The following is a 27,799-nucleotide window of genomic DNA, read 5'->3' as shown; positions in this document are numbered from 1 at the left end:
TTATAGTGTACTCTCCCAAATGCTAAGTACAGAGCTCTGCACGTAGTAAGCACTCAGTAAGTGATTGATTAATAAATATTATTAACACTCTCACAGTCTAACAATACACTAGGACTAATTATCTACTTCTTGCCGCTGTTCAGAGGTGCATCCTTTGAACATTTTATGCTGCAAGGTTACCAAAATTGCTAGTGTTAAGAGTTAGAGAGCAAATCAGGCTTCATCAGATGGTCAAAAATTAGGGTGACTTTTTGTTGGGTAAACCCTAACCCTGCACCTGCTGTTGGAAAGAGAGGAATCTTTAGGATCTGCCATGCCCTTCAAACCAAGAAATCCTGTATTGTTGGGGGATGGGAAATAGAGGCTATGGTGGAGGTCACAACAGTAGCCCAGAATGGAGAAGCAGTGTGGCTTAGTGGATAGGCCATGGGCCTGGGAGACTGAAGGACCTGGGTTCTAATCCTGGCTCCACCACTTGTCTGCTGGGCCTAACTTACCTCATTTGTATGACAGGGATTAAAACTGTGAGTCCCATGTGGGACATGGACTGCGTCCAACCTGACTGGCTTGTATCTATCCCAGCATTTAGTAAAGTGCCTGGCACAGAGTAAGCGCTCAATACATATCATCCTAGAGTTTCCCAGGTCACCAACTGGCCTATGAAAATTTAAACCTCTTGTCAGAGATATACAGACCTTGCATTCCTCATCCAACAGGTCCAGAATGCCCAGTTTTGCTTCTATAAGATTAATACAAGGCTGATTATCATAAAAGTCTATGAGTGTCCATGGAATCTGTTCCTTCATGTACTCTTCCTGTTCCAGTTTAAACACATGCTGCAAAGGAAAAAACAATTTGTGATCAGCATCTTATGGAGTGTATTGAGACCCCACAGTCTCTGACCTTTCACGTTTCAATCTCTGTAAATGTCCAAAGAAAAAAGCATCCTATCAATGAGTCTGGGCCACCGAGGATCAGGATGTAGAGGCAGAATATTGGCTAACCTGTTCCATTATCACGGTTCCCATACAGGCCTCTGAGGAGCAGCTTTATGGACTTCCACAGGTAGTGATTATCCATTTAAACCGAAAACAATGCGCTTTTTCCAACACTTTAATTGGCTAGTCCAAAAGGCTCTCCTACTGCCTTGCTCTAGAGATAAACAGTAGCATCTCCTTTCCTAACACTATCTCTGGTTTGGGGTTTTTTTTTTTTTCATTTTATTATCTTACATGTAGCCTTCAGTCAGATAACAGAAGCACTATTCTGGGGACAGAACTGGCCTGAACAAAGGAGACATCTTTGGGTTGAAAGCAATTGGGGGTGATGAACATGGCTGTGTCAGGAAGTGAATGCCACGAAGCGCTATTTATGCAGACCCTGAACAGACAGCACCAAACTGACTTATTTGATGGTGGGAATCATTTCGGAGAAAATCCTGCTTGCCATATAAAGGGGGATACAGAAGGAGGTGTGGAAGGACAGGATGGACTTAAATCTGGTTTTTGAAATGTGAAGGCAGAAGTGGACATTCTATTCTATATCAAAAATTGGATATAGCTTCAGTCTCTCTTTGTTATTACGTCTACTTTCAACTTATTATTGGGTCTAGCAGCTTGATTTGTTGAACAGATGACTCCTTTTACTCATTATACGTCATCTTTCATACAGGTTCTAAGTCCCAAAATATCACAGCTCTCCTGTGGAGTGTTTCTTATAGGGAGCCAACTTAACAGGAGGGCAAAATCAGAGCTAAAGATATTTTTCGACTGGTCCAGTAAAGCACAGGAAGGGTTAAGAATTGAATTCGGGTGTTCTAGTTCCAACGACTTGCCACAATTGCAAATAAGAACTGAGATGGGAGCAGAGGGGGTGGGAGATGATTGTAAATTCCAGAGGGCAGGGATTGTACCTATCATCTCTATTATACTCTCCCAAGCCCACAATACAGTACTCTGTACACAGTAATAATAATAATAACAATAATGACGGTAGTTGTTAAGTGATTGGAGGCCACAATATCATAAGGAGAGTGCCTCATGCCATACAGAAAAAAGACAAACACATTCATCTGTAAATTGCCTCCCCTCATCACATACGCTTTCTATTCTGTAAGCACAACATGCTCAAGGGGATCTCAGAAGATGGTCTGATGAGGCTTTTGAATTTTATCAACAATTTTACAAGCATGCATTTGGAAACCTTGTTTCTAGTACTGCATTAGATAGTTCCGGCAGTCCCGTATTTACTATAAATTCCACAGCTACTTTAAATTTCAGAGAACACAACACTGAAAATTCAACGTGGAGTCCGAGTTGATCAGGCTTTTGAAGGGAACTCTGTAAACGGAAGGAAACAATTAGGAAGAGGTAACACCAGTGAATTCCTACTCACCATGTTGAATTGCTGCTGCAGTTTCTCATTGGCATAATTAATGCAAAACTGTTCAAAGCTATTGATCTCAAATGTTTCAAACCTGCAAAACCAAAACGAATTAGTTTGGTGGGGCCAGACGCATGCATGTGCGTACATGCGCACACACAACTCTTACAGAACTACCTTCCATTTAAAGCTAATGAGGTGGTTGGAAGTATTCATGAACAATAATAAAATATATCTTTGCACAGTGTATCAGGAGTCAATGAAACCACGTAGGGACCCTGTCATGAAACAGCAACGGAGCGAGATCAAGCCGAGGCTACGGAAAGGCACAGGCAGAGTGCATTGCTGGGCAAGACACTGAGATTTTGTGTCCTCATTTTAAAGAGGGAACCAGCTGAAATGAACCCTGAAGCAACCGCTTTCTTTAAGTGAAAGAGAATGAAATGAAAATACCAAATGAGCAACTTTAAAATGTAGGGTAACAGGCTGTGAGCCCCCTGAGGAGCAGGAATTGTGACTAATTCCCACCTACGTATTCTTTCCCAGTACTTAGTGCAACGCTCTGCACACAGAAAGTGTTCAATAGGGAAGCAGCATGGCTCAGTGGAAAGAGCCCAGGTTTAAGAGTCAGAGGTCATGGGTTCAAATCCCAGCTCCGCCAATTGTCTGCTGTGTGACTTTGAGCATGTCACAACTTCTCTGTGCCTCAGTTCCCTCATCTGTAAAACGGGGATGAAGACTGTGAGCCCCCCGTGGGACAACCTGATCACCTTGTATCTCCCCAGCTCATAGAACAGTGCTTTGCATATAGTAAGTGCTTAACAAATACCATCATCATTATTATTATTATTAATAAACCCGCCTCTTTCTCCTCCTCTTACTACTAAAGAGGAGAAAATATTCCTCAGTTAGACTATAAGTTCCTTTAAGGGCAGGGAATTTACAATCTCCCAAAGTTCCTCCTTGCTATTACCAGTCTGTCCTGGCTCATTCCAAAATACATCCAGGGAAAGGGAGGGAATTCAGCCAATGCCTTGGCCCCAATGCTGCTTTTGCACCTGTTCACCTTCTCCATCCCTCAACTTCTTTTGAAGCCCAAGTCATCTGTCTTTACCACTCACTCTGACTACTTGTTGCAGTCACCTAGCATTTCTCCTGGTCTCATCTCTGCTTCTCTGAGTGATTCTGACACCTTTCTCACTTTCCTTCTCTTCTGTCTACTCCCCTCCACTGAACCGTGGGGACTTCAAAGTCTACGTGGATGTTCCCCACGACCCCTCACCCACCTGTTTCTTCTCACACCAACTCCACATACCTCCTGCTCCACCCTATTTCAAGTACTTATCAACTTACTCATCAGCTGGATCTCATCATCACTAGTCACTGCTCCTTTTAACTTGGCTTTTCATCTACATCCCCTCTTCCCTGCAAAACTCTTCTTTGTCCGCCTAGATGATTCTGACCACTAGACTGCTTTCGCTTAATCCTGACCCTCATACCCCACTTGGATTACTTCCAACCTCCCCTCTCTTGCACTAATCCACCTCAACTTCTTCACCTTTTCCATCAAACTCAACTCCCTCAACTCCATATATTCCCTGACCTAAAAATCTAATCTCTGGCTCTCACTGCATCCTCCAGCTATCACCTCATCTCTTTCCTCCCACTCCCGTCCAAGCTACTCAAACGAGTTAAATATACCCCCGGACTCCATTTCCTCTCCTAAAATTCCCTTTTTCTCCCATTACAAGATAGTTTTGCCCTCTTTAGTCCAACGGAACTGCCCTCTCTCCTCCTACCAAATCTAATGGTCTCTACTTTATCCTAATCCAACTTGAACTCTTGGCAGCCTTCAACACTGTGGACCATTCCCTTCTCTGAAAAACACTAACTTGGGTTTAACTGGCACAATTTTCTTTTGGTTCTCCTCTTATCTCATTGTCCATGCCTTCTCAGTCCCTTTTCCCAGCCTTTCCTCTGACTCCCACTCATTATCTGTAGGGTCCCTCAAGGCTCTTTTCTAGGACTCTGTCTTCTCTTATTTAACACTCACTTTCTCAGGGAGCTGATCCATTCCAATGACTTCAACAACTACTTCTAGAACCAATGTCTCAATCCCTCTACAATCTTGTATTTCCTCTTGTCCATAGGACATCTCTATGGATATATGGATGTTCCACTGACACTTCAAGCTCAGTAGGTCCAAATATGAACCCCTCACTTTCCCTCCCAAATCCTTTCCACTTAACTTTTCCATCACAGCTGGGCACACCACCATTTTCCCCATCTCTGAGACCCACCACCTTGGAATTATCCTAGACTCCTTTCTCTCTTTCAATCACTAAATTCACTCTCTTTTCAAATCCTGTCGGTTTCTCTTCCACAATATTTCCGGGATACGGTCCTTCCTCTCTACCCAAAAGGCCACTAAGTTGGTCCAGGCACTTGTCATATCCTGGTTTGACTACTCTCTTCACCCCTTCAGAATGTGAGCTTGTTGCAGACAGGGAATGTGTTTGATATTGTATTGTACTCTTCTAAGCGCTTAGTACAGTGCTTTATACACACTAAGCACTGAATATGATTAATAATAATAATAATGATAACTGTTCTCACTGCCCCCAGTTCCTCCCCTCACCACACCATATTTCACTCTGCCAACATCATTTTTCTACAATGCCTTGTGCACATTCATTCATTCAATCGTATTTACTGAGCGTTGACTCTGAGCAGAGCACTGTACTAAGCGCTTGGGAAGTACAAGTGCACACATCTCCCTACATCTCCAATACCTTGCATGATTGGCTTTAACTCACTCACTGGCTCTCTTCTGCTTTCTTATCCATTCTCATCTCTCACTCCCACCCAGTTCACAATCTTCATTTATCTCAAGCTAACCTAATCACTGTTCCTCATCTTTGCCTCTCCCACTGAAAAACTCACCATCTTTTCCCCGCCTAGACTATCTCTCCACTCAAATTTGACTGACCACTGGTCCCTCGATATTGAATCGCTTCTGAAATCACATCTCCTGTAGGAGGCCTTCCCTGATAGATCCTTAATCTCCTACGCTAGTAGAGTCTATTATAGTCTAGCTTACCACTGCTAGTTCAGCACTTTTACCCCACTTATGCCCTTGTGTCTCGTAGCATTTTATATATACATAATTACATACCCAATTACTTAAACCCCGTTCCCGTCCTCCTCCTACCTGTAAATTATTTTAGTGTCTGTCTCCTCCATTAAATTGTAAGCTCCTTAGGGGCAGGGACTATGTCTACTAACTTTATTGCGCTCTCCCAATTACATAGTGCACTGCTCTACCACACAGCAGGCTCTCAATAAATATAGATGAATAATTAGTACCAGGGTCTAGCACTCAGTAGGCACTCAAAAATATCATTAAGTAATTAAAAATCCAAGAGGACGCCTAGATTCTCAAGAATTTTAACAATCAGCGCTTACTATGTACAAAGCACTATACTGAGTGCTTGGGAGAGTATAATACAACAGAATTAGCAGGCATGTTTCTCCTCCTAACAAATTTACAGTCTAGAGGCATATAATTCACATCAAGAAAATCTGAAAATGAGATTACTAACTACAAAATAGTGGGATTTTAGTCAAGTTTGAAACAGAATACCAGAACTGTCCTTCCCTGAACCCAGGATGACTTATTTTCCCTTTCAATACAACCTCAGGTTAAACAAAACCTGGAGACGGGGCCTTGAAAGATTGAACACAGCCACTAAAAATAAAGCAGCCCATACTTACCCATAAATATCCAGTACGCCAATAAAGGAATGTTGCTTCATAGCAGAGTGAAGCGCTTGGTTGACATGATCCACAATCCAGTTAAAAAGTTTAGCATAGATGTGCTTTGCTAAAGCATCCCGGGCGTTGACAGCCTGTAACTTGGAGATGGGTTTGATGTAAGTCTCAGTTGCGGTGGCCAGCTTTCTGTGGCAAAGCCAGTGGGACATCTCTTCATATTCAACTCCCATGAGGTCACAGAAGAAGCCAAGCGGCTCGTGTTTGGGCTGCCAAAAGAGATGGTTCCTTGCTTTAGTTCAGATCTTTAGTTCAGAATGATCCTCTCCTTCAGTCCAAGCCCCTGACTGCGCAATAATGGATCCCCCCAGAGCCGTGGAGAATCAGAAGGACCTCTCCTTCCCACCCTCCTTATTTTGCCATTCCAACGAAAAAGCGCTCCCGGGGCAGCAGCTACATTTCCCCAGGCTCCTCTTTTCTTGGAGCTGTTAGAAGGAGCTCAGAAGGGGTGTGGCACCCATGAAACCATCACAGGGCATGGGCATTCATGGCCCTGACTCCTAGGAATTCTTTCAATTAGGAACCAGGGTTAGGGGAGGAGTCTGGGTGATGGGGAAGAGGGCTGGATACACCAAGTGTGAAGATAACAAGCTTAGAGTGGCGACTATGTTGAGGTACAAAAAAAAATTGCCAGGGTCAGGATTAATATAGATTTTTTAGTCCATACTCCCTGCTTCCTTCTTATCCATTCAGCCAACTCACCTACTGATAGTCTCGGTCTTTATCAGGAGACAAGGCTACTGAAAGGATGACCCAATTCCCCTAAAGAAGCATTTCAATGTACAAAAATCCACAACATCACTTGAAAATAGATCAGCATTTTCTTTACTTTCTGCTTCTTCTGCATGGTCATCATTTCCCAAGCTAAACCCTGTCTATCTTTCATATTTGCTACAAAAAGCTACTCATTCAAATAGCGCAGGAACATTTAATTCCAGTGAGACAGCAATTGAAGTCAGAAGCCAATATTTAGCATCCTCACGTAATACGGAAGGTGACAAACCCCACAGTACAGGCTGTGGGATTGGGCTTATTTCTGAAAGCGCATGTAATGATAATAATAATAACAACAATAATAATAATGGTATCTGTTACGAACTTATGTGCCAAGCACTGTTCTAAGCACTGGGGTGGATTCAAGGTAATTATGTTGTCCCACGTGGGGCTCACAGTCTTAATCCTCATTTTACTGATGAGTTAATGAGGAACAAAGAAGTTAAGCGGCTTGCCCAAGGTCACACAGCAGACAAATGATGGAGCCGGGATTAGAACCCACGTCCTCTGACTCCCAAGCCTGTGCTCTTTCCGCTAAGCCACGCTGCTTCTCATAAAACACTCTATTAACCACCACTAAGATGACTAAACACAAAGAGGTTTTAATAGATTGAAATGATATAATTTTCCATGACAAATAACAAAATGAGAGCGAAAGACCTTTCTGAAACACTGCCACCACAAAACTCTGGGTTAAAAGTTTAGCTTGCTCGGGGAGATTTGTGTGACAAAAGTGATCTAAGCCCACATAATTATCAATATACTCTAGTTTATGATGCTATCATCCTTCTATCAACCCTTCATCCTAGAACTTAGGGCCTTCCATAATACTACCAGGACTTATGGGTCCAGCTTTCGGGCCAAGGCCACTTCCTTGGGAAGAGTGAAACATAAGGAGTCATGCAGTAATTTTGCTCCTTAAACAGCCCCTCCCTTATTCCTAGGATTGAGTCCAGAATCTCCTTGGGCAGGGAATTCTACACTGGATGATTTTTCCTCCAATTGGAGGCCCTTAAAATTGTGGCCACGGAGAATTTATTTATCAGCCTGGCCTGTCTCCCCCTTCTAGACTGTGAGCCCGTTACTGGGTAGGGACCATCTCTATATCAATCAATCGTATTTATTGAGCGCTTACTGTGTGCAGAGCACTGTACTAAGCGCTTGGGAGGTACAAGTTGGCAACATATAGAGACGGTCCCTACCCAACAGTGGGCTCACAGTCTAGACTCTAGAAGAGTCTATATGTTGCCGACTTGTACTTCCCAAGAGCTTAGTACAGTGCTCTGCACACAATAAGTGCTCAATAAATATGATTGAATGAATGAATGATAGAAATCTGGAGAACGATGGGGAGAGAAACTTATACCTTGACAGTCTGGCCTCAAAATCATTTCCTGTTACAATCTTTGAGAGGCCTGGGAGGTGGGGGGCAGGTCAAACGAGCGATTGTGCAAATTTCTCCCTCAATTTAAAAAAGTTGCAACTAAACCACCTCCTGAATAAAGGGGGCAAATTACATGCAATGTCACGAGAATATGACTTTTCAGAAAAGACTTTTCATATATCTGGAAAACAGCCGCACTAGAGAAGGGTTTTGAAGTCCTACAGCCAGGACCCACTCTACCAAATAATGATGATGATATTTGTTAAGCGCTTACAATGTGCCAAGTACTGTTTTAAGCGCTGAGCGATGTTGCTCACTCCATTGTACTGGCTGACGAATGTTGTGTCACTTTACAATAGGAAGAAGTGGCTTCTGGTTCAAACTGTCCATACCTTCCTGACCAAAGCCGCCCTTAGTCTCCAGGTAATAATTACGAAGTTCATTAAATGCCGAGAAGCAGCGCGGCTCAGTGGAAAGAGCATGGGCTTTGCAGTCAGAGGTCATGGGTTCAAATCCCGGCTCCGCCAACTGTCAGCTGTGTGACTTTGGGCAAGTCACTTAACTTCTCTGTGCCTCAGTTCCCTCATCTGTAAAATGGGGATTAAAACTGTGAGCCCCCCGGGGACAACCTGATCACCTTGTAACCTCCCCAGCGCTTATAACAGTGCTTTGCACATAGTAAAAGCACTTAATACATTATTATTATTATTATTATTATTATTATTATTATTATTATTATTATTATTATACCTTACTAAGTGTTTGGTACCAAGCTAAGATCAAGGCAGATACAAGATAATCAGATGGGACACAGCCAGTATATGTCTGCTGGCTGAGGAATGCCTAATTACGCTGCTCTGGATACATTCCTTAGTAGAGAGTGATAGGATCCTATGTAAATTAATAATAATAATAATAATGATAATAATAATAATAATAATAATGGTATTTGTTAAGCTCTTACTATGTGCCAAGCACTGTTCTAAAAACTGGGGTAATAATAATGATGGCATTTATTAAGTGCTTACTATGTGAAAAAGCACTGTGGAATGCCTAATTACGCTGCTCTGGATACATTCCTTAGTAGAGAGTGATAGGATCCTATGTAAATTAATAATAATAATAATAATAATAATAATAATAATCATGGTATTTGTTAAGCTCTTACTATGTGCCAAGCACTGTTCTAAAAACTGGGGTAATAATAATGATGGCATTTATTAAGCACTTACTATGTGAAAAAGCACTGTTCTAAGCACTGGGGTAGATACAAGGTAATCAAGTTGTCCCACGTGGGGCTCACAGACTTAATCCCCATTTTACAGATGAGGGAACTGAGGCCCAGAGAAGTGAAGTGACTTGCCCACGGTCACACAACAGACAAGTGGAGGATCCGGGATTAGAACCCATGACCTTCTGACTCCCAGTCACGTGTTCTATCCACTATGCCACGCTGCTTCACAGTTCTCACAGGATCCCTTCTTTTCCTGGTGAGAGTGAGGGGCAGAGAGTTCAAAAATATCCCCACAACTTAAAAGGAAACTGGGCCCCTTTTTCACCCCATTTTTTCTGAAAAGCCCCACAAAGAATTCCTCTGTGAAAGGTTCAAGAGGAGACAGACGGGAGTTTAGAGCTTCAACGTGGGCAAAAAGAGACTATAAGAGGACAAAGTAAATCATTTCTGTTCCGCAGAAGCCCATAAAATAAACATTTTAGCTCACTAGTTTCTGAACTTTGCCACTTAAATGATTTATTTATTAAAACTACATAGATCTTTTCTTTGAAAAAACACAAAGGGCTTTCATAGCCACTATTGCGCTGAGCCTCATAACCTGCTCAAGAGTTGCAGGAGGAGGGAGAAGAGAGTAGAGCTCTATTTCCTTTTGAGAAGAGGGAGGACAGGTTGATGCAAGCCCAAGAATATTTTCCTGCTCTGAGCTTAGGGCAGAAGAGTCTGGGGAGTGGGGCTAACGGGAGGGGGGTGGAATGCTATTTGCAGCTGAAAAGAAGAGACTTCTAACAAGATTCCAGAAGGGATCAAGGAGGAGAGGGACAGTGGCATAAATTTTTGAAGATTTTACCATAAGCCTCCAGTGCCTCCCATGAAAACTCTCCAGGGCATTTGAAAGACACATATGTTCACGAACTGCAGAACTCAAGGCTGTTTCCCCTGTCAGAATCTGGACAATTCTCTGATGAAACCAGTCCTAAACTTAGTTTCCCCAAAGGCTACAAGAAGGAGGTGCAGAGACCCTCTTCCTCTCTGCAGACCGGTGGGAGGAGGGCAAGGGGAGGCTGTTGCTTCACCTGAAGCTGCAAAGGAAGAATGGAAGGCACCAACCCTATTTTGCAGAGATTTGGTGATTAGCCCGTAGTTTCATAGGTTTCATACCCCCGGGACTTAGAACCCAGGTTTCGGGATTCCCGGTCCCAAATTCTCACCACTGGAGCACATCATTTCACCACGGGGATTCCAACGGATTTCTCTCAAAAGAATCGGAGGCAAGAAATACCACAGACCTCAAGTCAACCTTTGTTTTGGACTTACGGGTATTGTGCAACTGTCAGAGTCCCGGGAAGTAAACCCAACATTGCCTAGGTGAAGGATGCCAGCAAGGATTCGAAAAATTCCCATCTGGTAGACCTCATTAATACCTAAAATACAAGACAATTACAGAGTAGATCTCATGAAAAGTCACAGAAATAATTAGAAGAGGATTTGGCTTGTGATGCGTGGGGTAAATTTTAGGAAAGCTCTGCCATCTTTCTAAGGTTCTACTCTTTTTTTTTCCATTTTCACTTTCTTCTGGTCCATTATTCATAACAAATTAAGTCTATCATTGCAAAGGAAAAGATGTCTAAATTTAAATTGCTATTTTTTGACTCTTTCCCACCCACTAGAAGGATATTAAATCTGAGATCCTGTGAGATAACACCCAATCTGAATTGCAAGATGTGTACAAAATTCAAGCAAGCAGTTTCAGACAAAAGCCAAAATGTGTTTTACAAGGAACTACAGTGGCTTTTCCCAGCATTCCTAATCCGCATGCCCTCCTGCTCACTCTGAAGAAGTTACTGCGTCGTCAAAAGGTATACGTACGCTATCCTCACCAGGCCCCAGTGAAAAGGTACAATTACCTAGCAAAGTGCAAGCTTTCCTGGTTTGTGCCATTTCACTGGCGTCATCGATCCCATCAATCACAGGGCTGCCTCCTTGCTTGGTGTAGTGGAAGTAATTTGCATTCCCTGCAAAAACGCAAAAAGAAAAGGGTCTGCAGCACAAAGGTGAGTTAGAAAGGGCAGTTTCTGTTACTACTCCTCTGCCTCAGAAGCAGAATCTACCACTACTAGGCTTCTATGGGATCTGAAGACTCCCCTGGTGAAAGGGGTCTACGGAAGCAGAAGTCTGCCTGAAGAAAAAGACCTAAAATACACACGCCAATCAAACAACCTGGCTGGCGAAGTGGATTCAGAATCCAATTGGGCATAACGGTTTCCCCATTCGCCACTGAAAATTTCTCATCACTGAAACCGTCAGGTCAAGGCTCAAGAATTCTAGCTACTGCTGGTGAGGATGCTATTCATCGTACGGGGGTGTGAGGCTCCTGTCCAAAAGCTGCACTGAGGCACCCCAGGTACGAGAGGAGGCTGGGCAAGCATGCAGGTGATTTGCTGTTTCAAGAGTAACATCCCCCTTTGAAAGCGCAATGCAGAGCCCAAAATCCTGCCTTGGAACACTGTAGGCCCAATCCCTGCCTGGCCCAAGGTCGATTTCCAGCCTCAGTTTCACAGGGTGAGGTCATGCATGCACATTGGTTCCTATAGGTTTTTGGGAAATACAGATTGTGGAAGAGAACTGGGTCCCGGTTGCCCACGAAAACATGCGTGATCCCCTCTGTGTGACAGTACTTCTTTGCTGTACCACAACTCCCAGCCTTTGAGAGCGAACCAGAAGGGCAGCTGAGCCCAGCCAAGCCTTCTTTTGCTTCACTCTGACCAGGCCCACTGGCTCAGAACACTTGGCTGGGCTGAAAAGGCAAACTACAGGCTTCCCTTGATTTCTGCCGCAGCCCTTTAACTCGGTGGCCCTCAGAGCAGGGGTGAGACTCTTTCTTAAAACAGGAAGAGGCAGAGAGGGCTGCTCCGGACTCTGAAATAACGACCTGAAACAGGCAGGGAGGAAAGGGAGTCCTGCCCAAATTGTTCCTGGCCACAAGAGCTCAGAGAGTGGAGACGGTTTAGGGATGAATGTTTCTACATCAGTTACCTCTACTCAGGTCTATAGCTTTCATGCTAAATCCTAATCTGGGTTCAAAATATTTCGCAAAATGATTCTGGATCGAAACTCAGGGAATATCTAGGATAAAAGGAGAAGTCAGATCACCCAAAGGAGCTCAACTTAACTCAATTTTCATGCTTTCAAGGTAAATTGCTGGACAAATTCCACAAGAGACCTTAGAAGAATTGTGCCTTGGAGATGGAACTAACCAACTGGGGCATGTCTTTTTGCAAGCAGCTTTAGTGGCATTGCCAAACTCATTCATTCATTCAATCGTATTCATTGAGCGCTTACTGTGTGCAGAGCACTGTACTAAGTGCTTATACATTTCCATATAATTCATTTCCACTGCTCACAAGTAAGATTTCTGGCTGGTCCCTAGTTCATTATATAATTGGATCGTTTCCTCTTGGACAAATCAAGTCAATTAACGAGCTCGGTGGTAGCAACTGAAAAAGAGTATCTTCACCTGATGAAAGATTCATACCTAAATGCAATGACTTAAATTCAGGTAACTTGGCTGAAGCACAGAGCTGGTAGAAGATGTGATAGTTTCTCTCCTCTTCCGCCTTTAATGAAAAACAAAATCCAAAAACAAATGAAAAAAACATTCAATTACAGTATTGAAAAATACACAGAGAATCCCTAAAAAGGGGGGAAAGGGGTCAATGGGACTTTCCTTTTACTTTAAATTGTTTCAATCCAGAACCTGGAAAATTAACTGACAGAATGAAAAGTAGAATTTGCCATGTAACCCATCGTGCATTTGATAAATATGTACCTGATCTCTGAGATCTAAGCTGCTGGAAGAGTGGTGACCTCTACTCGGTCGCCCCTGAGCAGTGGCAAATTCAGGTGCGTAGGCAAGGTGACTGGGTTTTCAAAGGGCAGGGGGAGAAAACTGTTGCAGACAGATTTCCCCCATCTTAATGCCCTTAGAAACAACGGAAACAACACCCTAAAAAATAATGGGAAGCTGCCACTTCCTACCAACTCCCCCTTCCCTTTCTCTTTCTGCCTTCCAACTCCATCCCTGCCCCCCCGCAAATGTTTGCCCAAGTTGCCCTACAATAGGTTGTCAGTCTGCAAGTAACACATTTTTACAGTTCCCAATAAACACTCCTTTCAAAAACTCCAAAAACATTTAATCAATCAATCAATCAATCGTATTTAGCGCTTACTGTGTGCAGAGCACTGTACTAAGCGCTTGGGAAGTACAAGCTGGCAACATATAGAGACAGTCCCTACCCAACAGTGGGCTCACAGTCTAGAAGGGGGAGACAGAGAACAAAACCAAACATATTAACAAAATAAAAAAATAAAATAAATAGAAATAGATATGTACAAGTAAAATAGAGTAATAAATATGTACAAACATATACATATATATATACATACACATAAATTTAAGTCATTGAAAGGTCTCGATTTTCACCTCTATCACTAATTAAACCTCATATATCCCCCACATTTTACGTCATTTTAAGTGATGAATAAGTGATAGGACCCCAGGGTCAGAGTTAGATTTAGGCCTTATCCTAAAAATTATATACGATGATTGTCTTGGACTGAAGTATAACAACCAGAGCCTCAATTCAGAGGCCTCTGTGCCTCTCTGTGCCTCTGTTACCTTATATGTAAAAAGGGGATTAACGACTGTGAGCCTTATGTGGCACAGGGACTGTGTCCAACCTAATGAACCTGTATATATGTTTGTACATAGTTATTACTCTATTTTACTTGTACATATTTATTCCATTTATTTGATTTTGTTAATATGTTTTGCTTTGTTGTCTGTCTCCCCCTTCTAGACTGTGAGCCCGCTGCTGGGTTCAGAGAGATTGCCCTCAATCAGAATAATTCATTGAGCACCTACACTGCACACGACACTTGGGGCTATACAGGGGAAAAATTAATTAGCCAGCCTCAAGCCCTTAAGGAACTCAGAATCTGAGGGGGAAGGCAAACATCAAAACACTTAAAAGTCTGACGCGAACTGTTGACATCCACATTTCATTCATCCAATTGTATATACCGTGTGCACAGCACTGTACTAAGCACTTGGGAGAGTACAATAATGAACAGGCACATTTCCTGCCCACAATGAGCTAACAGTCTAGAGTAAGGTCGTGAGCCACACTTATACTCTTCCTTGTAGAGTGCTGTAAATGAAAGATTTATCTCACCATTGAGCGGTTTGTAAAGGTTGTTCTCCAGCTTCAGTACCCCTCTTCCTTTTGGCCCCCCTACCCCCACAACCTTCCTTCAGAGAGGTAGCAGGGGGGCGGAAGGAGAGGGAAGTAGCTTGGTCCTATCTTGAGGTCCGTCTGGGAACTCAGCTCTCATTCGTTCATTCAACCGTATTTACTGAGCGTTTACTGAGTGCAGAGCACTGTACTAAGCGCTTGACTAGCTGGGGAGTGACATCTTCTGAAGCAGTGCCACTGAACTTATCATTCTGAAAGTTTCATTAGTGCTTCCTGCTGCGGAAAGTCCCAAGGGCAGGGCTCTCAACCATCTGCTGTTCGGTCGTACACTCCCTGGTGGGCACTACATTAGTTTTTGTTGAGGGAAGACTGTGGTGGACCACTCCACCCCTCTAGCTATGGATGGATATTTAGAGAAGTGACCAAAGTGATGCCAGAAAAAGCTTCCTTTGGGCTTCTAGTGAAAAAAGAACTGGACTGACAGTCAGGAGACATGGATTCTCTTCCCCCTTGTTCCAAATGCCTGCTATTTGACCTTGGACTACTCTGTGCAAGTTTCTTCATCTATAAAATGGGTAGCCACTCTCTCTACCTCTCAGATGGTGAGCCCTAGATGGGACAGGAAGTGTATCTGATCCTAATAATTTTATCTATCCCAGGCTTAGCACACAGTATGTGATTAATATAAAACAATCATCATCACCCATCATCATCTTTTGAAGCCAAGGAATGCTCAGGATACCTCACAATGAGACATGATTCTCTACCAACACAACCCGGTACGGGTTTTCTAGACTGTGAGCCCGCTGTTGGGTAGGGACCGTCTCTATATGTTGCCAACTTGTACTTCCCAAGTGCTTAGTACAGTGCTCTGCACACAGTAAGTGCTCAATAAATACAATTGATTGATTGATTGGGGTTCTAGACAATACATCATCAAACACGTGAAAGGACACACAGATGACACCCACATATAATTGCAAAAGTCACCCTACCTGGAACACCACTCTGGATTTTTCCAAGAGATACGTTCTCATATTGGCGCCAATGATCCGATATCGCTTATCAAAACCGATCTCAATGTATTTCCCAAACCGACTGCTGTTGTCATTCCTGGTGGTTTTGGCATTTCCGATCGACTAGGAGGTGAAACGCAAAACAACGGTTTAATGCTTTAACTCCTTGAGAAATGTGTTGCTTTAGAATTTGCTCTGTCAGAGAGATACCACATTGGTGGGGTGAAAGTCTGTGGACTAGCAGGGTCTAATTTTTAAGGCTGCTTCCTTTTGGAAAAGTACAATTTTTCCACCTTTGAATGCCATCACATGTGATCTTGTCTATGTCATGAATGGAATAAAGTATTCATTTCATTAGATCTGCCAATGTCGCTATTTCCGCACAAAGCTACCTCAGAAGAAGCATAGATTTCAGCCCCGCTGAAGGCCAATGCCCACAAGTTCCCAATAACACTTGCAGAGAAAGGCCTCAAGGCCAGGGAGGAGGAGATGAGAAGAAGAGTGAAAAGATTATTTTATAATGTTCTCGCAGATTTTTTGTTTCATGCCACATGAAAAGTAACAATACTTAGTGTAAAAAATAGACACCTCAGAAATAAAAATTACATGAAGCACTGTCCTAAACAACTCAGATGCTATGTCACCGTGGTTTGTCTTTCAAGGTATGAGCTAATATTGCCTGGAAATGAAAGCAAATGAGCAGACATGAAGTAGTTTACTACGCATCACGAAGTAGTTATTCCCACAGTCCGAATTACATGTCAATCCCACAAAACAAAGTTGCCACTCTCCCAATCCCATTTTTCAAGTGGCGATCATAAAGTTAACCTCCAGCTTTACTGAATGGGTAATGGAAGAATCTCTATCAGCATACACATGGTACTCTCCTTCCACCTCCAACGGTTTTCTTTTCCTAGCCTTATAAAGGAATTCAAATTTTTCTAAATTCCCACCGTTTGGGTAATAACAAAGTTTCCAGAGTTGTTTTGCTCAACCACCCAAAGCAAACACTAGGTGTTCAATGGTATAAGACCTGAAGACGCTGTCAGTAGCCATAAATTTCATCTTTAGTCCGGATCTATCGTACTTTAAAAACTGCGAGGACATAAGGACATGAGTGAAAGAGCGGCTACGGAAAGTAAGGCATAGGCAACTCTTTCTAAAATCAAATCGAACATCAATTCTTCTGAATGAGAGCAATTTCAATATGGCAAATAACACTAAAGGGCTTTTGACTTCAATGACCGTGGAAAACTCTATAGCCATTATTTTAAGAGCTTATGACTTTTCAATTACAACAGATTGTGCACTTTTATAGCATCAAATAAAGGGCTACTGTGGAGAACCGTGTCTTTACCTGTAGCCTCAGTGATATGAGTTTTAGCCACCAAACACTACGAGGTGAACATGGCTGAGAAGACGGGGAAAACCTTTGCAGCAACTGCAGTCACTATCAAAAAATGGGGTTTTGCTCCCCCCGCACACACACACATTTTTTTTTGCAGTATTTATTATGCTATTACTATGTGTCGAACATAGTAATATATATAATTATATTATTACTAAGTGCTGGGATAGATACAAGTCAACTAGGGTGGACACAGTCCCTGTCCCATTTGCAGCGCACAGCCTAAGTAGGAGGGAGAACAGGAAAACTGAGGCACAGAGGAGTTAACTGACTTGCCCAGGGTCGCACAGCAAGCAACTGGCAAGTCAAAATTAGAACCCAGGTCCTTTGATTCCTAGGCCCGGGCTCTTTCCAGTAGGCCATGCTCCTCAGCATGGGGCAGTCGATAGAATATGGACATAGCAGTCAGAAGGTCTTGGGTTCTAATTTTTTGTTTTGATGGCATTTATTAAGCGCTTACTATGTGCAGAGCACTGTTCTAAGCACTGGGGAGGTTACAAGGTGATCAGGTTGTCCCACGGGGGGCTCACAGTCTTAATCCCCATTTTACAGATGAGGTAACTGAGGCCCAGAGAAGTGAAGTGACTTGCCCAAAGTCACACAGCTGATAACTGGCGGAGCCGGCATTTGAACCCATGACCTCTGACTCCAAAGCCCGGGCTCTTTCCACTGAGCCATGCTGCTTCTCTAATCCCAGCTTTACCACATGTCTGCTGTGTGACCTTGGGCAAGTCGCTTCTCCGGGCCTCAGTTCCCTCATCTGTAAAATGGGAATTGACACCGGGAGCCCCACGTGGGGCAGGGACCGTGTCCGACCCCAATTTGCTTGTACCCACCCCAGCACTGCAAAGTAATATTATTATTCTCTGTTTTAATAATACTAATTATGGTATTTGTTAAGCACTTAGCCGGGCACTGTAGTAAGCGCTGGGGTGGATACAAGGAACTCGCGGTGCCCTGGTAACGTGGGCCTCAAGTCCAGGGAAATCCCTGCCCCTTTCTCTGTTTTCGGAGGAACTAATGGGAGATTGCTTTTCAGCTAGCAGGGCCAGGAGATGGGAGCAGGTGGCATTCCCAATCCCATTCCCCATTCCTGGAGGCCTGCTGCTCAGAGACCACGCTGTTTAGGGGAGTCCACATGGTTCTCACAGTGATGTCGGGGGGAGAGGGGCACCCCAACCTAGCTTCTAAAGAACCAGGCCAGGGGTTCCCACTGTCCCCCATGGACTCCAACATCTCCACGTCGTTGCCAAGGGACGCTCGGTTGCTTATTTTGATGTGGCAGAGTGTCGAGGGGGGAAAAAAACGAAGCACCTCGGGAATGGCCCCCAGGAAGCGCCTTCCTGCTTCTGCAGAAATGGAAGAGAGAACTTATTTTGCCTTTGTGGCTTGAGAACTAGAGATGGCTAGAATGGGGGTGAGGTAATAATAATGGCAGGCCTTGCTTGAGAACTAGAATGGCTAGAGACAGGGGTTAGGTAATAATAATAATAATAATGATGGTATTTTTGAGCGCTTACTAGGTGCCAAGCACTGCTCGAAGCACTGGGCACTGTTACGTTCACACATTCACTCATTCAATCGTATTTATTGAGCGCTTACTGTGTGCACAGCACTGTACTAGGCACTTGGGAAGCACAAGTTGGCAACATAGAGAGATGGTCCCTACCCAGCAGTGGGCTCACAGTCTAGAAGGGGGAGACAGAGAACAAAACAAAACATATTAACAAAATAAAATAAATAGAATAAATATGTACAAATAAAATAAATACAGTAATAAATACATACAAACGTATATACAGGTGCAGTGGGGAGGGGAAGGAGGTAAGGTGGAGGGAATGGGGAGGGGGACTGTTAGGTCTAACAGTCTTATAATAATAATTTTTATTATGGTATTTGTTAAGCGCTTACTAGGTGCCAATCCCTGTTTGAAGCACTGGGCACTGTTACAACTAACAGTCTTATAATAATAATTACTATTATGGTATTTGTTAAGCGCTTACTAGGTGCCAAGCCCTGTTTGAAGCACTGGGCACTGTTACATCTAACAGTCTTATAATAATAATAATTATTATGGTATTTGTTAAGCGCTTACTAGGTGCCAAGCACTGTCTGAAGCACTGGACACTGTTACATCTAACAGTCGTAAAATAATAATTATCATTAGGTATTTGTTAAGCACTTACTAGGTGCCAAGCCCTGTTTGAAGCACTGGGCACTGTTACATCTAACAGTCTTATAAAAATAATTATTATTATGGTATTTGTTAAGCGCTTACTAGATGCCAAACACTGTTTGAAGCACTGGGCACTGTTACATCTAACAGTCTTATAATAATAATTATTATTATGGTATTTGTTAAGTGCTTACCAGGTGCCAAGCACTGTTTGAAGCACTGGACACTGTTACCTCTAACAGTCGTAAAATAATAATTATCATTATGGTATTTGTTAAGCGCTTACTAGGTGCCAAGCCCTGTTTGAAGCACTGGGCACTGTTACATCTAACAGTCTTATAAAAATAATAATTATTATGGTATTTGTTAAGCACGTACTAGATGCCAAACACTGTTTGAAGCCCTGGACACTGTTACATCTAACAGTCATAAAATAACAATTATCATTATGGTATTTGTTAAGCGCTTACTAGGTGCCAAGCCCTGTTTGAAGCACTGGGCACTGTTACATCTAACAGTCTTATAAAAATAATTATTATTATGGTATTTGTTAAGCGCTTACTAGGTGCCAAGCACTGTTTGAAGCACTGGGCACTGTTACATCTAACAGTCTTATAATAATAATTACTACTATGGTATTTGTTAAGCGCTTACTAGGTGCCAAGCCCTGCTTGAAGCACTGGGCACTGTTACATCTAACAGTCTTATAATAATAATAATTATTACGGTATTTGTTAAGCGCTTACTAGGTGCCAAGCACTGTTTGAAGCACTGGACACTGTTACATCTAACAGTCATAAAATAATAATTAACATTATGGTATTTGTTAAGCGCTTACTAGGTGCCAAGCCCTGTTTGAAGCACTGGGCACTGTTACATCTAACAGTCTTATAAAAATAATTATTATTATGGTATTTGTTAAGCGCTTACTAGATGCCAAACACTGTTTGAAGCACTGGACACTGTTACATCTAACAGTCTTATAATAATAATTATTATTATGGTATTTGTTAAGCACTTACTAGGTGCCAAGCCCTGTTTGAAGCACTGGGCACTGTTACATCTAACAGTCTTATAATAATAATTATTACTATGGTATTTGTTAAGCGCTTACTAGGTGCCAAGCCCTGTTTGAAGCGCTGGGCACTGTTACATCTAACAGTCTTATAATAGTAATTATCATTATGGTATTTGTTAAGCGCTTACTAGGTGCCAAGCCCTGTTTGAAGCACTGGGCACTGTTACATCTAACAGTCTTGTAATAATAATAATTATTATGGTATTTGTTCAGCGCTTACTAGGTGCCAAGCACTTTGAAGCGCTGGGCACTGTTAGGTCTAGCAGTCTTATAATAATAATTATCATTATGGTATTTGTTAAGCGCTTACTAGGTGCCAAGCCCTGTTTGAAGCACTGGGCATTGTTACATCTAACAGTCTTGTAATAATAATAATTATTATGGTATTTGTTAAGCGCTTACTAGGTGCCAAGCACTTCAAAGCGCTGGGCACTGTTAGGTCTAGCAGTCTTATAATAATAATTATTACTATGGTATTTGTTAAGCGCTCAGTAGGTGCCAAGCACTGTCTGAAGCACTGGGCACTGTTACATCTAACAGTCTTATAATAATAATAATTATTATGGTATTTGTTAAGCGCTTACTAGGTGCCAAGCGCTGTTTGAAGCGCTGGGCACTGTTACATCTAACAGTCTTATAATACTAATTATCATTATGGTATTTGTTAAGCGCTTCCTAGGTGCCAAGCCCTGTTTGAAGCACTGGGCACTGTTACATCTAACAGTCTTATAATAATAATAATGACTATGGTATTTGTTAAGCGCTTACTAGGTGCCAAGCACTTCGAAGCGCTGAGCACTGTTAGGTCTAGCAGTCTTATAATAGTAATTATCATTATGGTATTTGTTAAGCGCTTCCTAGGTGCCAAGCCCTGTTTGAAGCACTGGGCACTGTTACATCTAACAGTCTTGTAATAATAATAATGATTATGGTATTTGTTAAGCGCTTACTAGGTGCCAAGCACTCCGAAGTGCTGAGCACTGTTAGGTCTAGCAGTCTTATAATAATAATTATCATTATGGTATTTGTTAAGCGCTTACTAGGTGCCAAGCCCTGTTTGAAGCACTGGGCACTGTTACATCTAAGAGTCTTGCAATAATAACAATTATTATGGTATTTGTTAAGCGCTTACTAGGTGCCAAGCACTTCAAAGCGCTGGGCACTGTTAGGTCTAGCAGTCTTATAATAATAATTATTATTATGGTATTTGTTAGGTGCTCAGTAGGTGCCAAGCACTTTGAAGCGCTGGGCACTGTTAGGTCTAGCAGTTTTATAATAATTATTATTATTATGGGATTTGTTAAGCGCTTACTATGTGCCAAGCACTGTTCTCTCTGCGAATAGCCACCTTCACCTCTTCCTTTCACGTCCCATGGCATTCAGAAGGCTGACAGGAGGGAACGAAGTACACCTGACTCATTCTGGAACAGGGGCAAGGAGCCTTTAAACGCCTGGCGGCTCTGATGAGGTCGGGAGCTGCGCGGGAGGGAAGTAGAAAGACGGCGCGTGGGTGTCGAGGGGTGGGAGCGCTTTGCAGATGAGCAAACCATTTCAAACTGCAGCAGAGGCGAGTCTCTGACTCACCCTGCGGCCCGATGCAGGGGAGGGGAAGCCTAGGAGGCTGAGAGATCTCCATCCCCACCTGAGAGATCTCTTTTAGACCGTGAGCCCACTGCTGAGTAGGGGCTGTCTCTATATGTTGCCAACTTGTACTTCCCAAGCGCTTAGTACAGTGCTCTGCACACAGTAAGCGCTCAATAAATACGATTGATTGATTGATCGAACTCTGCAGCCCGCCGGAGCTGCTGGATGGCACACATTCCTGGCCTCGGGTGGTGGTGGGGGGGGTGCCAGCTCCTCTGCCCACGTAAATGACCAGCAGCTCAGCCTTCAGGCCACCACTGATGAACCCCCAGAAGAAATCATCTGATGTGACACAATGCCAACCGGAATGGACGATCTGGCACGTTCCTCGTCCGATTACTTTTTTTTTTGTAGAATCTGTTAGGCGCTTACTACGCATCGACCACTGGTCTGAACGATGGGATGGATAAGAGTCAATTAGGTTGGACACAGTCTCTCTCCCGCACGGGGCTCACGGTCTGAGCAGGAGAACTGAGCCACAGAGATGTTAAGTGACTTGACCAAGGTCACCCGGCACGCAGTTGGCAAAGCCGGGATTAGAGCTCATTGTGCGCAGGGAATGGGTCTGTTTACTGTTATACTGCACTCTCCCAAGGGCTCTGTACAGTGCTCTGCACATAGTAAGCACTCAATAAATACAACTGATTGAAGGAATAAGTGACTGAACCCATGTTCTCTGACTCCAAGGCCGGTGGTCTTTCCACAAGGCCATGCTGCTTCTCCTAACGGACTTATTTTCTCCCCTCTGGGCAACCACCTTATCAAGGACGCCAAGGATCTGACAGGGTGCAGTCCAAGCACCTTCTTTTCATTTATTTCGCTAAAGCTCTACTGACCCTGTTCTACTATCTAAGCCGCTGTGGCTTAGTGGAAAGAGCATGGGCTTTGGAGTCAGAGGTCATGGGTTCGAATCCCAGCTCTGCCACTTGTCAACTGTGTGACTTTGGGCAAGTCACTTCACTTCTCTGTGCCTCAGTTACCTCATCTGTAAAATGGGGACTAAGACTGTGAGCCCCACGTGGGATAACCTGATAACCTTGTATCTACCCCAGCGCTTAGAACAGTGCTTTGCACATAGTAAGCGCTTAACAAATACCATCATTATTACTGTTATCTGTAGTACCTTTTTATATATATAACAAAGGATGGCAAATCAATCAATAGTATTTATTGAGCACTTACTGTTTGCAGAGTACTGTATTAAGTGCTTGGGAGAGTATTAAGTAGACATGTTCTCTGCTCACAAGGAACTTACAGCCTAGAGACATACTTAGGAAATCAGTTAGTGCATAGTGGTCAATATAAACACCTTTCAAAACAAAATGCTGCCCTTGGGAAATCACCAGGTGGTGTTCCAGGTTTGTTATTTTCTGAAAAACAGCTATGAGACTGTTCCCAATTTAGTAAGCCCCGGCCCCATAAAGAGAAGCAGCATGGATCAGGGGAAAAGAGCACTGTTGGAGTCAGAGGTCATGGGTTCAAATCCCAGCTCTGCCAATTGTCAGCTGTGTGACTTTGGGCAAGTCACGTAACTTCCCTGTGCCTCAGTTACCTCATCTGTAAAATGGGGATTAAGACTTTGAGCCCCCTGTGGGACAAACTGATCACCTTGTAACCTCCCCAGCTCTTAGAATGGTGCTTTGCACACAGTAAGCACTTAATAAATGCTATTATTATTATTATTATTATTTAAGCATCGGGGATGGCCCTGGGTCAAAACTGTTTGGCTTAGAAGGTGACCAGCCGCGTACCTTTTAATCCAACCCAATAGAACTGAGTAAATAGGCAGATGGAGGATGAGGGGAGAGAAAAGCACACTCTCCTTCGTTGATGAGACAAGTCACCCTGTTCCAGGGAGTGGCAGAGTATTTAGTGAGGTGTATGAGGCAGAACCGTAGCTAATATCCTAAATGTCTGTGGATTGCATCTGTCAATTTAGATCAAAAGCCCCTGGGAAGGAAACAAGTGTAACTTTGTGTACTGAACATTATATAATGCAGTAGCACAATAAAACAAACAACATTCAGAAAAACACTTCATGTACCCTCAGTGAAAATGCCAACATTTCAGGAAAATAGGACACTGCACACGTGCATGTTAGGAAGCGATATGTACTGTCTCACCACTGAATGCTAGAGTGAGGATTAGTATAAACCTCTTGGGCTTGAATCCAAGATGCTTCAGGAGTGCTGGGAAAGAACTATTCCATAGAAAACGCATGGATCTGGAGATTAGGAACTCATTATGCCTAATCCCAGCTCCGCCACGGGTTTACTGGATGTCTTTTCGGCACTCACTTTACCTCCAGGCATCTCCTGTGGAAGTTACGATTGTTCTATTTCAGAAATTCAAAATGAGAAATACTAGTTTCAAAAAGGTTACAGATGCGTAAATATAAATGTTGACTAGAACAATTGAAAAATGTTCTCGTACTAGTAGGTTTCTACTGAGGAACACGTAGCCTTTCCAATTTGCCACCAATAAACCTGCTGAACACCAAATACCCTGTATGGACAGCACAACAATAGATAAGCTTACACAAAATATGGAGATGACCAAGGCTGAAGGCAAAATTCAGGGGCAGTTCAATTTAACATCAGCATGGAATCGTGACTTGAGGTTGGCAGACGCTTATTCCTCGTTCATCTTGACTGATCATTGTAGATTACTGAGGAGACTTGTAAAACATTTCAGAGCAAGCGGAATTAAAACAAGGGATTGCCCTTGTTTTTGCAAAATTTAATAAATACTATTATTATTATTATTTAAACACTGGGGATGGCCCTTTGAAAAAATACAAGGCCCGGGCCTATGCCAGACCAGTGAATGTGGGGCCGTTGAAGACCCTGATTCTAATTCTGCCAAGGCCCTGGTTTGTCCTGCATTGCTAATGCTATCTCGGTGTTCCTTGCTGAAGTAAGGAATAACTTTTTTATTGCATCACGGAGGGGTGCCCGCTCACATTTAGCAATTTTAAGGGGGTACACCTGGTGAACTCCTTTTCAGAGAATTCCTGGATCCTGACTTCGATCAATCAATCATTGGTATTCCTTGAGGGCTTACTGTGTGTATAGCACTGTACAAAGCGCTTGGAAGAGCACAATATAACAGAGTTAGCAGACACGCTCCCTGCCCATAATGAGCTTTCAGTCTAGAGGGGGACACCCACTAAACTATCTATTACCCAAACCTGTGACCTCAAAGCCCACGTCCGTGCTGGGGTGAAAGGTCACACTAAAGTATGCTATGTCTTGAGCTATCTGGGAGTATCATTTCTGCTTTGCTTCCAATATTTTGGAGGGCCCTAGGCTAGAAATGTCATATATATGTGGCTCAGTGGAAAGAGCCCGGGCTTTGGAGTCAGAGGTCATGGGTTCAAATCCCGGCTCCGCCAATTGTCAGCTGTGTGACTTTGGGCAAGTCACTTCACTTCTCTGGGCCTCAGTTACCTCATCTGTACAATGGGGATTGAGTGTGAGCCCCCCGTGGGACAACCTGATCAGCTTGTAACCTCCCCGGCGCTTAGAACAGAGCTTTGCACATAGTAAACACTTAATAAATGCCATTATTATCATTATTTTTTTTTTTGGATTGGCGTGAAAAGCTGGACCCACTCGTATCCTCTCACGGGCTTAAAGGGAGATCTAAGATTCTGGCCCAAATGAATCCCCGGCCTAAACGAGAACTCAACCCCAGAAATGGCAAGACTTTCTAAAGACCTCAGATGCCAAATGCTAAGAGGTAAGCTTGCTCTGAGAAGGAAGCAAAGCTCGTCTCCAAGATGTCAAAAAGTCCCCTACATACAATTTATCAGAGAAATGTCTTACATTTACTAAAATCACTTAGCAAATAATCAATCAATGGCATTTACTGAGTGCTTACTGTGTGCTGAGCACTGTACTACATGCTTGGGAGAAAACAGTACAACAGAGTGGTAATGCCTTGTCCCTTAGAATGCATTCCAAAAATGATCCAATAATTTTTTGTGATCTTTTAAATCCATTTTACTGTTATCTTGCTTAGCATTTGCTTCCAAATAATTATTTTTCAATAGTCCAGCAGCATAAACCGAGCATAAAGCCGACGAGGCGTTCAAGCTATATCCGTGACAGGAATCTGATGCTTAATCCAGAAAGCCATAAGATCAATAGTAACTAATGCTGTAGAAATCCATTTCCGCAACAGGTAATTATTTATACATGATGCAACTTAAACTGTCTACTTTTAGCAAAGGAAATTTTCAGCTATAATATGTGCTGAAAGTGGGGTTTAACACAGCATTCTAGTTACGTGAGCAGAGGCTGCAAAAGTCCACCAAATTATGGCAATCTTAAACAGTAGCTCATTGTACACCAGTTAATTTCTATAGCAGTTCACGCTTTTCTCCGATTTTGCTCTTGCTCTTGGAGGTAAGTGTTAGTATGGTTCAATTTCCCTTTTCTTACACAAACCCTGGATTTCCTCACCTAGAAATTTGGAAAGGGGGGTTCCAAGCAGTCCACTCCAAGTTGGGCACCAAGTAACTAATACTAGCTACTAGAGAAGCAGCATGGCTCAGTGGAAAGAGCCCGGGCTTTGGAGTCAGAGGTCACGGGTTCAAATCCCGGCTCCGCCAATTGTCAGCTGTGTGACTTTGGGCAAGTCACTTAACTTTTCTGTGCCTCAGTTACCGCATCTGGAACATGGGGATTAAGACTGTGAGCCCCCCGTGGGACAACCTGTTCACCTTGTAACCTCCCCAGCACTTAGAACAGTGCTTTGCACATAGTAAGTGCCTAACAAATGCCATTATTATTATTATTATTATTACTATGCTCTGCAAACAAAGGACTGCTTGATAAACATCTCTGACTGATGAAGCAGACTGACTGGAGAAGCAGCGTGGCTCAGTGGAAAGAGCACGGGCTTTGGAGTCGGAGGTCGTGGGTTCGAACCCCGGCTCCACCACATCCCTGCTTTGTGACCTTTGGACAAGTCACTTTGCTTCTCTGAGCCTCAGTTCCCTCAACTGTAAAATGGGGATTAAGACTGAGTCCTGCATGGGACAACCTGATCACCTTGTATCCCCGCCAGTGCTTAGAACTGCGCTTTGCACATAGTAAGCGCTTAACAAATGCCATCATTATTATTTCCCCCTTCTAGACTGTGAGCCCACTGTTGGGTAGGGACCGTCTCTATATGTTGCCAACTTGTACTTCCCAAGAGCTACGTACAGTGCTCTGCACACAGTAAGCGCTCAATAAATACGACTGAATGAATGAATGAATAGCACAGCACGCATGCACACGTACGGGAGGTGGGGGGAAGGCATGGAGGGAGAGAGAAGCAACACTACATCACCACTACTGACCGCCAAAATGGCCTCGGAGTAAGTCATTTAGGATGCTCTTTAGCTTCTGAACTCAGAGAACTCATGAGAAGACTAGTCTGGCCTCGAGAGGCTCCTGGAGGTTTAATTTAACTTAAACTAGACCAGAACGCTCAGGATGGCACCAGATAAAACCTCTGGGGCTACCTTGCCATCTGCCCAGAAGAGGGAAAATAGCTATATGAGAGGCACTGGAGAGTCCACAAGACTACTTAAAAAACGGCCACCTCCAATTACGGGGGAAGTGTCTTT

The 27,799-nt window shown here is 43.2% G+C and overlaps 1 protein-coding gene across 4 annotated transcripts in view; it reads right to left on the bottom strand.

Moving 5' to 3' along the window:
- Positions 1-27,799, bottom strand: part of MYO5A (myosin VA) — a 223,741-nt gene that overhangs the window by 79,708 nt on the left and 116,234 nt on the right. For all 4 annotated transcript variants that reach the window (XM_038750542.1, XM_038750543.1, XM_038750544.1 and 1 more), the window contains exons 6-12: positions 15,853-15,996; positions 13,138-13,219; positions 11,510-11,617; positions 10,920-11,026; positions 6,157-6,422; positions 2,395-2,476; positions 696-836 (exon numbers count right to left, since the gene is read on the bottom strand). In XM_038750542.1, the coding sequence (XP_038606470.1) occupies positions 696-836; positions 2,395-2,476; positions 6,157-6,422; positions 10,920-11,026; positions 11,510-11,617; positions 13,138-13,219; positions 15,853-15,996 (930 nt within the window). The remainder of the gene's footprint in view (positions 1-695; positions 837-2,394; positions 2,477-6,156; positions 6,423-10,919; positions 11,027-11,509; positions 11,618-13,137; positions 13,220-15,852; positions 15,997-27,799) is intronic.

Source organism: Tachyglossus aculeatus, chromosome 8 (assembly GCF_015852505.1).
Source record: "Tachyglossus aculeatus isolate mTacAcu1 chromosome 8, mTacAcu1.pri, whole genome shotgun sequence".
Lineage (NCBI taxonomy): Eukaryota > Metazoa > Chordata > Mammalia > Monotremata > Tachyglossidae > Tachyglossus > Tachyglossus aculeatus.
This window is presented reverse-complemented; position numbering and strand designations above follow the sequence as displayed.